The sequence below is a fragment of the Tachypleus tridentatus genome, chromosome 9 (assembly GCF_004210375.1).
Source record: "Tachypleus tridentatus isolate NWPU-2018 chromosome 9, ASM421037v1, whole genome shotgun sequence".
Taxonomy (NCBI): Eukaryota; Metazoa; Arthropoda; class Merostomata; order Xiphosura; family Limulidae; genus Tachypleus; species Tachypleus tridentatus.
The window spans coordinates 43,557,709-43,572,477 of NC_134833.1; the positions used below are offsets into that span (position 1 = coordinate 43,557,709).

General features: G+C 30.7%; 1 protein-coding gene across 2 annotated transcripts in view; it reads right to left on the reverse strand.

Annotated features, from left to right (window-relative positions):
* Window positions 1-902: 902 nt before the first annotated feature.
* The window catches only part of LOC143225157 (coiled-coil domain-containing protein 137), a 35,017-nt gene continuing 21,150 nt past the window's right edge, over window positions 903-14,769 (reverse strand). Inside the window, exons 5-6 of one of the 2 annotated variants that reach the window (XM_076454098.1) lie at window positions 8,764-8,846; window positions 903-3,454 (exon numbers count right to left, since the gene is read on the reverse strand). In XM_076454098.1, coding sequence (XP_076310213.1) covers window positions 3,248-3,454; window positions 8,764-8,846 — 290 coding nt within the window. In that variant the 3' untranslated portion in view covers window positions 903-3,247. Of the gene's footprint in view, window positions 3,455-8,763; window positions 8,847-8,866; window positions 9,618-14,769 lie in introns of those variants that run through there. The other variant, XM_076454099.1, reaches the window with a different exon arrangement.

Consider the following 14,769-nt stretch of genomic DNA (forward strand, 5'->3'; position numbering starts at 1 on the left):
ATTTCACACAAAGCTACTCGAGGGCTATCTGTGCTAGCCATCCCTAATTTAGCAGTGTAAGACTAGAGGGAAGGCAGCTAGTCATCACCATCCACTGCCAACTCTTGGGCTACTCTTTTTCCAATGAATAGTGGGATTGACTGTCACATTATAATGGCCCTACAGCTGAAAGGGCAAGCATGTTTGGCGCGACGGCGATGCGAACCCGCGACCCTCAGATTATGAGTTGCACGCCTTAACATGCTTCAAAAGAACTCACATTACAACATTGTATACAAGATTTATATTACAACAATGTATACAAGAAAGGTGAGCAACTATTTTAATCTTTCTGGTATAGTAATCATGCTTCCCTTCTCTTAAAAAAATTGTTTGTAGTTTAAGCAAAAAACTATACAATGGGCTATATATGAACTGCACATCACGGGTATCAAAACCTGGTTTCTAGTGTTGTAAGTCTACACACGCACCACTGAGGGTGGCTAAAAATTGCAGGTATCATTTACTCAACTTATTGGCTTTGAATATTAAAGGTTGTTAGATTTATAAAATCTGTGTTGATTACATGCATCTAAGTTTACCAAACACTTATAAATACATTCATTTGTTGAAAACATGGTTATTTGACCAGCTATCACATATCTTAAAATATGATACACTACCAAAATCAAATAAAATACCATTTAAACTTTCATGCTCATTTCTTAAGTTGCCTTCTTTTTACTTTTAAATTAGGTTACATATTCCAACTGTTAAAAAAACCAAAATCCTTTATATTTACCATCCAGCATCAAAATTTTTCCCTGATCTAACTTACTTTCAAATTCTAGATTTCTCTTTCTTATCACAGCTCCAAAAGACAGTCTGACTCAATCATTTCATCAATTTTTAACAAGACAGCATTGGACAGGAAAACAATGTTTATTATTTGCTCTTTCAATCATTACACTAACAAGGAATGTAAAAAAAATATTAAAGTTTAAACTTTAAAGTTGAGGAAAGCACTATAAGTTCATCTGGACTTCTGACCAACAATGATGAATGTAAAAATGAAGAGAAGTGAGCCACTATCTTTTCTGCTTTGGTTTGTTTGTCGTTTAACCACAAAGCTATACAATGGGCTACCTGTGATGTGATCACCACAGGTATAAAAACCTGATTTATAGTGTCATAAGTTCACAGACTTATTGCTATACCATTTGGAGCCCAAGACTTAATGAAAATTTAGCCCAAAAAATTATTAATATGTGAACTACAAAGTAATTAAAACAGAGTATGATGTACCATGCCCCACCTGTACATCAAAAGAGCAATAAGTCAGAATTCACTTGGGTTCCATCCACAACTTTTGTATATAAATAACACATTTCACTTATCTATTTTCTTCTTCATATTGACAGTTTAAATTATTGAAAAGTTTAAAGATCTTAATCCATATGACCACCTTACCATCTCAACCTTTTCCAACAATCCAATATCCTTTCTGTGAAAAGGAGCTCAATACTATGTCATTTTTCCAAATATGGCCTACTGAATGACTGACACAATGACATCATGACAACATTACAATTCCCAATTATTGAGACATCAAATTTTAGTTATTTGTAATCTAAAGCACTATCCAAGTACTTTTGGGTGAAGCCATTAATGCATTTCATGTAAATATATTTTTACTTAAAAGCTTTCCAATATTTTCTAATTCCTCATGTAAGTATGGAATATACTTGTATTGTTTTACTTGTACAAAGAATCATGATTTTAACCAACTTTCTTTTGATTTCATCTGGTATAATGCTTTTGAAAATAAAATACAAACCTATGTTTTACAATAGACCTCATATTCATACTTAATTTCATTGTTAGTTATTGAAATACCTAAAGTTGACAGTTTGTGTTCTATTATGCATTGTGTTAAGATTCATTAAAAAGTGGTTCAACTGTTCTAGTTAATTCAAAATAACAAAGGTATCATCTACATATCTATTACAGTAAATTGGCTTAAATGTCTCCAGACATTCTTTTCACAACTAACATTCATAAAAGCAAAGGAAATTCCTGGCAAGTGATGATACCAACTATATCTCATTGTTAGTCTACATATACCTGGCCATACAGTATTAATGAATAAAAAATGCAACCCTCTCTAGAAACTGCAATAGTTTTGTAACAAGTGTTTGGAAAACTTTATTCAATTAACTACCTGGTAAACTAAATCTATGACTAATTGTAATAATATTTCCAAGTGAAATGTTCATGTAGTGATTTTGTATCAAAATCTAATCAGTAAACTCACTTATAATATATCTTTCATTTCATCAAGAGAATATAAAGCCAAATCTGAATTTTGCCAAAGATAAAGCAAACTTTAAATCATGAGCCAATATTTTCTATTTCATTGAGAGCATAATCTGTATAATTTTTATAATCTGAAAGTGCATCATGTTTGTTATTATCTTAGTGTATTCAATTTATTGAGACATATCTGTCTATATTTAGTGAATATTTTGCATATTAATCAAAGTGATTAGACATAGATAATGCAAGTTAAACACATTTTAAAATGCATCTTCAAATTATTGTTTAAGTAATTTATTTGGTTTTCTCACAGTTTAGCCTTGTTGTTTGATTTCCTCATACACATTTAGAACTCTAAGAGCATGAAACCTGTTAGATATAATGAGCTAGAATTAGATCCTGCTATCTAGCTTCTTCAGTAGCTACAAATTGTTTTACATATCAACTGAATTAATATAAGTATTGGTCTATATTCCTTCAGTATAATTTTTTTGTAACTAAAGCATATTTTTACATTTAAGTTTTCTCTCTTTCATTTCAATCACTCAGGTGAAGCACATCTTAATTCTCTTGCTGACAAAAATTCTAAAATTTCACTTTTCTAATACAATTTAATATTAAGGTGTTAATAAAGTGACCAATCACTGCAAAAAACAAACAAACCAACAAACATAACAGTGAAAGTTTTCATAAGATATAAGGGTAGTAAAATTAATATTCAAAGCATCAAGCATACAGAACCGCAATTTAATCTTTTCTGTATTCATGGTTATAAACTTACAATCTCATACTAAAACTCTTATAAGAATGATGAATGTATCATTAAACCTTAACATTTAAAGTATGTATTTATAATACATTAATTCACTGTTAAACATGATTTTAATATTCATAAGAACACCATACAGCATTGCATATGTACATTGTAGAAAATGTTATACACTATCTAAAACTATGTTTTAAGACATTTATGAGTTTTCATCAAACGATACAACTCAATTGCTTTCTTTCTTTCTGCTTCCAATCTTCTATGATCAGAGAAAGACAGTTCTTGTCTTTTAACAGTAAGATCCAGTTTCTTCTTTTTGTTTGATGAAACTAGTTCAGTAGCAACATCCTTTGAAATACAATTTTTCAAGAACAGCTGCCTTTCACCTGCCTGTGAATTCAAAATGTAAAATGATTAATATGAATCCATAAAAGATCAAATAATGACGAAAAATAAGTAAATTTAATACAGAAATTTATAACATAAAGGTATAACATATTTCAATGAATCCAGTATGATCATTTCTAACAACTCAATTGATAATTCTAGTTATGTTAACAGTGGCAAAATGTTTTTCTCTTTTTAAATAATGTATTTCTAATCCCAAGTAAGCTGTTTTTTAAGTTTAAATTTTGGTTACTGATTCAAGTACAGCAACAGATATTTCTTACCAGACTGTAGTAATCTTATCTGTATAAATAAATTAAGCTAGTTGGATGTACACAATTATTACATCAGCACAGATACATACATGTACAGCATACATATTTTCATTTTCTACAAATCATGTAATCTTTAAAAATGTCTTTTTATGTGCATGTTAAGAATTATTTTTAGACTCTCATATTATTCATGCCAGAAAAAGTTAATCCTTCCAACCAATATGCTCAGTTCATGTTTGGATTCTCAATCTAGCATCTTTAATTGCAGCATCTTAAGTATGTTTTACTTTATCATAAATACATTAGATTTGAAATTTCGTTCTTGATCTTAACTTCTACTCCAAAAATAAAAATATATGCTAGCAAAATAAATAAATAAATATACATATATATATATTTACCATCTTAATTCAAACTGGACAAATCAATAATTTTATGTTTGTTTATATGCTTTCTTTTCATATATAATTTACATGTGGTAGACAACTGGATTACAAACTTACATTTCCCATGTAGTTTACATGCAGCAGCTAATTAGCTTATAAACTTACCTTTAACATATAGCTTAGATGTAGCAGGTTTCACATGTTATAATTCACATGTGGCAACTGGCCAACTTACAAATTTATCTTTCACATAGTTTAAATGTATGGGTACTGAGCATAACAGTTTTAAAACATTTAATTAATGTTTTCTTTATTTACAATTATGTCTTAGTTTTCCACAGACAAAAATGAACCAATTATAGGCAAAAAAAGAAAGAAAAAAAGAGACTTGTGAACCCTAATAGCAAACGTATCGAAACAATGATGTCCACTTGGCAACAAAGGGAGGAAAAACAATAAAAATAGGTTAACAGAGATTAAAAAGGAGGAAGAGTGAGGGCATTAATGATGACATTGATGTTCCAATCTGGGAGAAAGGCAGGATTAGAGAAGCAGTTATGCAGAAGGAATGGAACTAAAACTGATAGGCCTCGTGATCTGAAACTACAGGCATAAATTGTAAAATGAAATATGGCTGGCAAAGCCTCACAATGAAAGAGACCAAAAGGCCCCTGTAAAAGAGCCAGATTAGAAAAGAAGTGATATAGAAAAGGGTCAGATGGGGTGCAGAATAACCATAGTGTGTGGACCAATAACAGTACATGTACCACTTTCTTTAGGAGACAGCAGTGTGGGAAGTATCAATGGAAAGAGAAATCAAGGATGCTATACACAGGGACAGAGACTGAACAAAAGCCACACATGAAACTTGAGTGTAGGAATAGATGGGGGCCACAAAGGAGGGTGTGGAAAAGAGGGAGAGGACATAACACCAGTAGTAGGTGCAGAAGTCAAAACCACAGTTAAGCAGGCCAATATAGTTAATAATGGTACCCAATATGAAGTGGCCTGAATGATGCAAAGGGTCTGGGAAGACAGGCATACAGGTACAGACACCATCAATCCTGATTGAGAACATCAACCACTTTCACCAAGAGAATGTGAAACCTGAAACCAAAAGTGTGGAAGTTAATAATTTGGATGAGTGGCAAAGGCATTCAGCATCTCAACCATTTTCATGTGTTAGGACACCACCTCTTTCTTTCAACAACAACAAAAAAGACTTGAAGGAATTAGGTTGTGTCCTTAGTTTGCTCAAAAATTCATATTTTTCAGATCAAAATACAGCTTAGTTACTGAACATAATAAATTCTAATGGAATTCTATGATATCAATACAGTATGATTTTTTAGTTATTCAAAGATATATATAAAACCTAGAAAAGATTATTCCATTTCACATCCTCCATGTGCAAAATTTCATAATGCTCAGCAAACTATGAGAAGCAGCATCGGAGTGCAAACATCATAACTAGAAGAGATGTTTGCTTCACTTTACTATTTACCGTTCTGTATTCTAAGAAAAATAAGTTTAAAACTTATTTATAAATAGTAATAATTTAATTAAAAATATAATGTATTAAACTGAAATGTAACTGTATTTTTACAAAATACTAATCCAATAAAACACAGCCGAGACAGGTCACTTTGTAAAGGTCAGTTTTATATTCTTGGATACAGTAACATGAATGCATATGTGCTGTGTCAATCCAACTTCTATAATATTAGCTAGCAATAGCTTTAAGTTCATAACAGTATACATCTTTTATAATTGAATTTTATTGCTTTATTCCTTTAAGTCATATCTAATTACTATTATATGCACCATCATAAGTTGTAAATCACTCAGAACACATGCAGCTCACATTATGCTATCAAATTACACTACCCACAAGTTACTATGAGCTACATATGTGTGTGCTTATGAATATTTTTATTATTATTTATCTTACCTAATATAGTCTTAAATAATCTAACAAGATCATTATTTTTAAATTTTAGTTACTTTTATAATAATAAATAAAGAAAATACATGATAAAGAAGAAGTAAAGTACTCACTTAATCTTATTTTTTTATTTCTATCAACTGTCAAGAACACTCAAGTCTATTTTTTTAATACTAATGATTGTAATGTGCTAAACAATTTTTATTTAATTATATAATGCACCAAAAAACATAGACTAATAGCAATAAAAAAAACAACAATTTCTCCTAACTCTCAAACTTCTTTCTGGCTTTTTAAAAAAGAGCTGTCATAAATTTGTTAGAGCTTTTTATTAAATTCTTTATGGGATGGTTGCACGAACATTTATCTGTTTAGAACACAACATTACACATCGTTTGACAGATGAAAACCATGGCTTTCTATCAGTTGTAGGTAGTATATTATCAAATATAAGAAAGAAATATTAGCAAATCTTGAAAAGAGAGGAAGTGACAGTTAGGTGTGGGAGGAAGGGTCTAATTTTCTATTTGATAGCTCTGTAACCAAACAAAACTAAAGACTATGAAAACTATGGTTTGTCTGAGCAATGAAAATTCTATAGTGAGTAATGTATGTTTAACTTTATACTTTTTCAAGGAGTGGTGAATAAAGTACAGAATACAAGATTTCCAGAGAAAGTGTGTCAGATGTGTCACACTAAAAAAATTCAGGATTTTTTAAAAATATTGCCTTATAAAATTAGGAACCTAAAACTTATATACTCTTAGGATATGGATTATTAACTAAGATTTTATGTTACACAAATTAGTATAATGACTCTCTGTATCCACATGTATTTATGACATGAGGTAGAAAAATCTATCTCTCTACACCTAATGAGAAAAACTTAGAAACTTCAAGCCACATGACATGTAAAGATTTTTTTTTAAAAATCATCATAAAGCCCATAAAGTACATGATGGCTACCTGATCTAGCTGTCCCTAATTTAGCAGCACAAGACTTGAGGGAAGGCAGCTAGTCATCACCACCCGCTACCAACTCTTGGGCTATTCTTTAACCAACAAATAATGGGATTGACCATAAATTTATAATGCCCTCACAACTGAAAGAGCAAGCATGTTTTGGTGTAGCAGTAATGTAAACTTGGATATGTAAAAAATATGGAGTTTCATAATGAATTTTGTCATAACTATTGTTTTTAAAATAATTAACTCTTAAAACTCTTGTTATAAAAACTAAATACTCCTTAAATATTAAATCATCAAAATAAACTAAATAATAACTCTTAAACTAAACAGATGTACACTTTACATGCTTCAAACAAGGGTTCATATTCAGCACTCATTGCAGTATTTTCTGAACATTAATAGTCAGACAAATAAGAATGTCTTGAATATATTTACTGCAGTACATTGATAAAATTACTGTCAATGAATTGTTTGAAAATGTTTCATCTATGTCAGCTTAAAGGTTTCACTACAATGTTAATTTTGTGCTTGGTAAGACTCCAAGTCTGTTAAAGGGGAAAATAAGTTACGATTTATAAAACCGATGAAGTTTATTTTGTTTGGATATACTGACCTGCCTCATAGAAACTTAAAATTTATAACTTTCTGTGAATAACTTGTACTGACCTAATTTATGTCCTCATATTGTATGCTAATTTTCATCATGCACACATCTATTTGATTGCTTTTCGTTTTCAGCACATACCTGACATTTAAAAAGTCTAACAAAACCACTGAAGGTGGCACAAGTGGGCACAACTGAGAAAAGGATGCATACCAGAAGCATCATAGCTCTAAAATGAAGGGGATAAAGTTTGGTCCACCTGAGAAGGACAGAAAGAAAGCTAGAAGTAGCTAGTTATCCATGTATTAGTGAAAATGAAAGCACCAGGAATGAAGTAGACAGTCAAATGCGCAAAACACCCATAAGAGAATGTTGGGAGCCAAGACAAGTTAAACCTGAAGAGCCCAGAACTGAACCCCTAAAAAAAAACAGACAAATCAGAATAATATCAGGATGTATGGAAAGTGGGAATGTGTTGGTACATACCCAATACATCGACCTTTAACAACCACAGACCAGGAGAATAAAATCTCCCATAGAATGAATTAGGACTCCATGGTGAAAAGTGCAAGAACCATGAAGCAGTTCAAATTTTCTTTTGTTAACAGAAATAGCACTCATTTTGTACATTCACTAGCTCTAATACTTTTCATGGAAACTTATTGACACAACATCACTTTGAAAAGAACTTTCTGACATTCTCCTTGAACAATTGTAACAATGTATAAAAATGTTCTTATGAATAGTTATTTTTACTCTAATAAAGAACTTTATAGACAATATAAAGGAAATGGTTGTGGGAAATATGTACTTTTCTATATACCAGTAAAAAAGTTAAAATTTGTAATTAAAGTTTGAGGAACAAAGTTAAAATACACATTTTTGTTTCTTAATGTAATGACATTCAGTAAACTTCTGAAACCTTCAATTTAAAATAACTAGAATACAGGAATATCAGTTGCATAGGAAAGATTTGGTGATTCAATAAAATGATAACTAAATAAATATTTTATTATAATTATTTGTCACATGATTAGGCTTATAATAATGCTCTCTCTCAAATTTAATGTCTATTTTAAATGTTACATAATAGTATTTTTTATTGCCCTTTCATTGCTATCTTTTAAACACACCTTTTTATCATTTGTCCTTCCCATTTTAGGTCTGATCTTCAAACTAGGTGGATGAGAAGCAGTTTCTCCAAAAGAAACATCATCTGCATTAAAAACAGAAATTAAATTACTAATATATACTTTTCATCATAATTTCTTGCTCTTAATAGTTCATAAAATAACATTACACTGTGTAACACAAATTTTGTTCCTGGATAGTATGTGTTATTTCTTAATTGCTTATGTTGTAAAAGTACAGAAAATGGCCATTATTCCCTTCAAACTTTGCTTTTGTGACATGGATATTGAAATTTAGAAATTAACCTATTTTCTATGTAAAAATTGGCAAATTTGCACATTTTCATTTGCATAAGGTCTGAATAAAACGACATATGAATCAATATCTACATGTATTTAATACTAAAGTTATACAAAAATGTTTAGAAATGAGTAGTTTTTCAAGATTTGCAACTGTAATATAAATCACTTTCACATATCAGCCCCCAAATATAGTCTTGGCATTCGACTTTGTTGGACCAATATCTGATCAAGTCACTGAGGCCTCTTTAGTTGGGGTAGTATGGGTTTCTCTCACTAGCTGCACCTCTGAAATTGTAATCTGAATCTTCAATGTCCACCTCCTCTTCTGATTTGCTGCTCTCTTCTGAGGATGACTGCTTTCTCTCTGGCAGAGTGGGTACAGGGAGCTCAGGGCAGTGGGGCAATGGATGATAGAAGGTCTAGATACATGATAGCAGATGCATTCTTGGAACAGTCCACCATGCAGAAATAGCAATTGCTTGAGTGGTCAGCTGGCTCATGCCAAATTCTTGGAATAGCAAACTTCATGGCTTTCTTTTCCCCTCTGTACCATCCTGCAAAAGAGCAAAATAAAATTGTTATTATGAAGAATAAATTTATTTCATCCAGAACTAATATGTGAGAGGTTCATACAAAATATTTCATGTGTGATATTTTTTCTATACTATTGGAAATTAAAAAAAATAATAATTAAAAGATATTTAAATTTTAGAAGGTCTAAAATTTGTATAATATAAAATCTTACTATTCAAGCAAGCAATAATTGTCCATCTTACCTTCTAGAGTTTTTTTGCAGTGCTCACAAGTAAAATGAGGTGCTCAGGATTTGTCTTGTTCTCTAACAGGCATGCTGAAATATACCTTGTAGACTTCACACATTTTAGCACATGCTGCCACAGAGTACTTTTTGCTCTTGTCTTAATAAATTGGGCATATACATAGCAGAATGCATCTGGAGAATGCTTGCAGCTTCTCAATGCCATCTCATATAAAATCAGATAGGTCTATGTGTTCACTTAGGCAGCTAGAACTAGACTGGATTGGTGAGTGGTGAGCCCCTGTATATATATATATTACTACAGAAAGTTCTAGAAAATTCTCAAAGGTTCTTGAAAATTCTTGTAAGTTCTACAACATTCTAGAAAGTTCTTGAAAATTCTTGTAAGTTTGAGAAAATTCTCTATCAGCTACTCAGCACTGAATCTATCTGGAATGTTCTGAAAAATGGGTAAATTTGAAAATTTCATTACCCAGGTAAGAAAAGCAAAGTTTGAAGAGAAAAATAGGTCTTTTCCATTTATTTTAGGCATAAGGAATTGGGAAATAACACTGTCTGCCCAGGAACAAGAAAAAGTAAAAATGTTGTTACATAGTTTTATCAAACACATATCTCAGCATGATTTTGCTAATTAAAGAAAACAATATATAATTCCTACTATATACATCAGAATCCTATATGCAACCAAACTGTTTAATGACAACATAACATGGATATGATATTCAAATATTTTATTATAACACCAGTAATAATGACAAAAACATAAAATAAATAATAATGACAAAATTTGGAAACACTAAATTAAGGTTTTCATACCTAACAAGGGAAGAAGTTTGTTGAGCAAGCTATCAAGTATCTCTTAATACTGTATCAAAAACCATAGACAATAATTCTCCATATTACATTTACTTAGCAATGACTCCCAAGATCAGTTTATCTTAAATATTCTGTTCTCAACTTGAAAAGGATATAAAGACAGTGAACTACAAAAAGACTTTTACATATGAATTACTTATAAATAAGAAAGTTTCAATTGCATTGTTAAGCCTGTACACTGTTTAACTTTAAATTCACAGTAATATTACATAATCATAAAGCTAACTGTTGCTACTCTAAATTCACATAAAAATTTTTGCAAGCTGTACATCACATATGGCACACTTGCATACAACTGCAGAAGGCCAACTGTACCCTATATGGTGAATCAGCAGTCAATGGGTTGAAAAGTAAATCATTCCCATATCAGTATATCTAATTTGGAAAATTTTTCTAGCTTCTTGTTCACTTTATTTTTTACACCCAATATCACACCATCTACTGATACTACATTTCAATATCTGTGTGTTACCAGGAAAATAATCAACTAACTTAAATTATGGGTTCTAATTATTTTCCATTTGTGATATTTTCAACTATGAAAATAATCAAAATATTGCCATTTCTTTGGCTTGTTGTCAAGCATAAAGCTACATGATGGGATGGGTGCTTTATGACTGGAGGGTTTTGTGTTTGATTCCCAATGTCATTACACTTGCTCATTCCATCCCAGTTATCACAAGGTCCTTGAAGCTATCTTCCATTATCATAAAGTTTGAACTGCTGGTTACAGGGAAAGTAAATGGCTAGCAGTACCCATTGCCAACTCTCTGGTTAATTAAGACTAAAATAAAGCATATACTTACTTGTTTTACATTGTGTTTATGTTTCTAATTTATAATTAAGTACCTGTATTTTTTTAACACTGTATAACCAGATATTGATTGAACAGACAAAGTGAAGAGGTCCCCTCAATGTCCTATCATTTTTTTTTGTTTGTGAATTAATAAAAATATTCCATAATGTTCTATAGGTAGGCACAGATCTAGAGGAAGGGTCTAGGGATCCCCTACTCCCCACACATACACTTTTTTTTTCCTATTAGTTAATAAATTTATTCTACATCAGTCCAATAAAAACATAAGCCAGTAACTGAATAGTTCAATGTGAATATCAGTTGAATGTTGTTTATGGTAACTTCTCCAAATTTGCTTTTTTTCTGGACACTGAAAATGCATCTAGATTTTAGACATTTCTTTTTATCAGCATTAGTCTTGTTTAGGACATCTGCAGCTCTTATAACATAGACTTGTTACAGAACTGAGTTAGTTAGAAGTTAAATTCTCTTTAGAAAGATATTTTTCATAATGTTGATCTCTAAAATAAGTTCAAATTCAAATGATATAACTGCAAAAATAATAATTTAAAAAAAAAATTTGAAAAGACATCTTGTTTACCAAAAATATAATTTTCTTTCTGAATATGATTACACATAATTAAAATTGAAATGATTTATAATAAGTCACACTGCTATAAATAAAGACATAAGCTCTGAAATCACTGGATTATAACATGAATCTGATTTACTAACTTAGGGTACTTTAAGACCATACAATCAGCTTAGATTAATCCAAAATAACTATATTATTTTAGATAGTCTCTTCTTTCATGTACAAAATACATAAAAAGGCAGTTGTTATTATACTATTATTTCAAAGATGAATTGTTACATCAGCTATTGCATAGAAATAGTGAAACATTGTTCCTTTTTAACACATTAACACTATATTATCTGAGTAACTTTGTATTTTTATTCTTATTCATACCAAAGGGTTTTCAAACTTTGTAAGTTAATTTTATAACTACCATAAGTTTTATCTTATAAAATGAATTGAGGTTATCCCAATTCTTATGTTGTTTGACTTCAAATTTAGGCTCCTTAAGAGAATATATAAAAAAATATAAAAAATAGATTTTTACTTTGTCTTAATTCTGGTCTACCAAATATATAAAATGAGTTACTATTATTACTCATTTCCCGTAGTTAGTTGTAAAGCATTTTAGTAACTATATAGTATTAGCTACAACATTTAAGTCCCAAGATTGTTGTAAACACAAACACATAAAGAGATACTGAATTGAAGATTAATAAGTATGGAAAAATGTATACAGTATTGTATCAAAGGTGAATGACAAGTAAAGAAATCTTTGTTTCTAAATGTTAAACAATGTAGTTGCATTTTATGTATGCTACATATTCATGTACAAAATTTAGGATTAAAAAGTAACTTAATTTTGAATTCTTGCATCTAAAGTTTGAAGACAGTGTTTTATCTTAGTTTTATATTTTTTGCCACTTAATAACAGGCATGCCAATGACATTTATGAAAAAAAGAGGAAAAGGTATATAGCCTGGTGACACGGGAAATTTTAAAAACATGGATGCTATTTCGTGTGATTTGGTGTAATCTGGGACATAATTTCTTTATGTTTTTTGACATTGCAATGTTGGAAAAGTACACAATATATATCATATAAAATTACAAAAGGAAAGTAAAAGACTAAATCAAACTAATAAAAACTATAACTTTCATTTACAGTTTTTAGCAGATTGATTTATTCTTTTAATTTGCATTCATTTTTTAGAAGATATATCAAAATACCTAAAATTAACAAATAAAATAAAAAGTAAATAAATGAAAGTTAAGATTGTTTATTTGCTATTTATTCAGTTTAATTTTTTTCTAAATCAAAATATATTAGTAATATGAGTTAATAAAGCCAAAATAACTCAGTAAATATTTCAAATATAAATCATTCATTATTATCCTTATTGTCATCAATAACATCATCATCATCAACTACTGGTATGCTGCCAATTAAATGTTTTACAGTCATTGCCAATAACTACTTCTCTGCTGCATATATTCCATACAATTTTCAAATCACATAAAATTACTCTTTTGACTAATCATGACTACCTACAGTTCAAATTGTTCATCTATGCAATCTTGTCATTATACTACTGGTACCTTAATGTCAGTGAATTTTCCATTATTTCACAAATTGACAATACAAACTAAAACAGCATATGAAGGAAAGATATGACATTGCTTAAAAATTCAACTACTGATATGGTTCAATATTAAACTACTGATATCAGTGATATGCCTCAGAAATTAAATTTTGTACAGTCACTGACATCAACAACTACTGCTCTGCTGCATGTATTCCATTAAAATTTCAAATTACTTAAAATTACTCTACATGACTACCTACAGTAAAACTTGTTCATCTATACAATTTTGTCAGTAAATTACTGGTACCTCAATATCAGTATATTTTTCATTCTTTCACAATACAAACTGAAACAGCAAATCAAGGAAAACTTTGACATTGCTTCAAAATAAAATTAATGATATGCTTTAAAATAAACCACTGGCACTGTATACTGCAGATAATAATAAAATGTTTTTCAGTCACTGATATCAACTTCTGCTCTGCTGCATAAATTACAGTCAAATTTCAAATCACTTAATTTCCTTTAATCAATCTTGGCTACTTTCCTCTTTTTCGAGACAAGGGTTTCCAGTGCTCTCTTCCGAGCTTTTTTTCTCTCCTTCTCTGAATGGGCAGCTCTCTGTGCCTCTGCGGCTTTCTGGACTTTTTCTTTAGCCAAGGTGGCTGGGCCAGATTTCACAGAACCATAGGCCTCGAGCCTTTCTGCCCTTTTCTTCTGATTCTCCCTCAGGTTTGAGGTATACTTTGAAGCTGCTGATCTAATGTCCTTACACATTCTCTTGTCTAAAGGATCAAAATGAACATCTTTCCTTTTAAACATTTCAATCGCTGTTGTTTCTTTGGAGCGTAGAAAATATTGTATCGTCTGGTATGCACACGATACCAGACCACGAGACCTGCAATGAGACAAAACGAGACTGCCTCCAAGATGGCGGTCAGATTTTTTTTTCTGCAATAAACATTGAAAAAATACGATTCCTCCTCAAAAACCACCTAACCGGCCCCCAAATTGCTCATATTTTCTCCTCGAATTGACATGAATCTCGTGGGTGATCGTTGGCCGTTTGAAAACCGCGGAAATCCGCGTTTCA